General features: G+C 39.6%; 1 protein-coding gene across 1 annotated transcript in view; it reads right to left on the bottom strand.

The window, feature by feature from the left end:
* Positions 1–293: 293 nt before the first annotated feature.
* Positions 294–1,067, bottom strand: part of LOC145412357 (cytochrome P450 3A11-like) — a 70,056-nt gene continuing 69,282 nt past the window's right edge. The window contains exon 8 of the mRNA XM_080282246.1: positions 294–472. Within this exon, the coding sequence (XP_080138372.1) occupies positions 300–472 (173 nt within the window). The 3' untranslated portion in view covers positions 294–299. The remainder of the gene's footprint in view (positions 473–1,067) is intronic.

Genomic DNA, 1,067 nt, shown 5'->3' with positions numbered 1-1,067 from the left:
TTTTCTGTACTCCTCAGCATCACAATTCCTCCCTTGGATTAACCACTTCACTCCAATGACGTATATTCTATTTTATTCTTGCTACCTCAAGACGACTCTCTTCGGTCCAGGAGATACTTTTGATCTAGAAGGCTTTAATAGAGACTTAAATAACCATTCGAAAACAAGAAATATCCCTTTGGTGCACAAAACTTGTTGCAGTTAGCAAAAATAAACACACACACACACACACACACACACACACACACACACACACACACACACACACACACACACACACACACACACACACGTCACAATTACGCCATAGGATTTAGGGGTTTAAGAAGGAGTTTGGAACCCTTCTTAGGCCGGAGCACAAATGAAGCTCTGTCGATGATAATTTCCTCATGACCCGCAGCCACAGCGAACTCAGCGGCCAGCACGAGTTTGGCCAGAGCGACCTTCACTTCCATCAGGGCGAACCGCATTGCTGGAAGGAAACACCATCATCATCATCATCATCATGATCAAAGTCCTCGTACTGATGGAACCGCATTGCTAGAGGGAAAGATTATGATGTTAGGGCCATATAATTATAAATACTCATTGTAGGTAGGTGTGAATGCCAAATATTTAGTGTTTATTTATGGAACATGTGTTATTAGATATGGTCAGGCTCCATCACATATTGGAGAGTACAGTCATCAGGGTGAGACATGTGCTGTCATCGTCACCCAGTTCAGGTTAGTTCGATGTATATAGCCTACCCAGTAAATATCGTGAAGAATAGTAGGAGTTTCTCCTCATTTTCGTACAATATTCATAAATTTCCTATGAAGGGGCATTTGTTGCGCTTTTAGTATAACTCACAACCACCAAATTCTTTAGAATTTAAATAGAATGAATAATAACCGCAAGAAGAAGATGAAGAAGAAGGAGAAGAAGAATAGAAGAAGAAGAAGAAGAAGAATAGAAGAAGAATAGAAGAAGAAGAATAGAAGAAGAAGAAGAAGAATAGAAGAAGAAGAAGAAGAATAGAAGAAGAAGAAGAATAGAAGAAGAAGAAGAATAGAAGAAGAAGAAGA

This window comes from Coenobita brevimanus, chromosome 93 (assembly GCF_032717465.1).
Source record: "Coenobita brevimanus isolate Jiangsu-jjx chromosome 93, ASM3271746v2, whole genome shotgun sequence".
In the NCBI taxonomy this organism is placed as follows: domain Eukaryota; kingdom Metazoa; phylum Arthropoda; class Malacostraca; order Decapoda; family Coenobitidae; genus Coenobita; species Coenobita brevimanus.
This window is presented reverse-complemented; position numbering and strand designations above follow the sequence as displayed.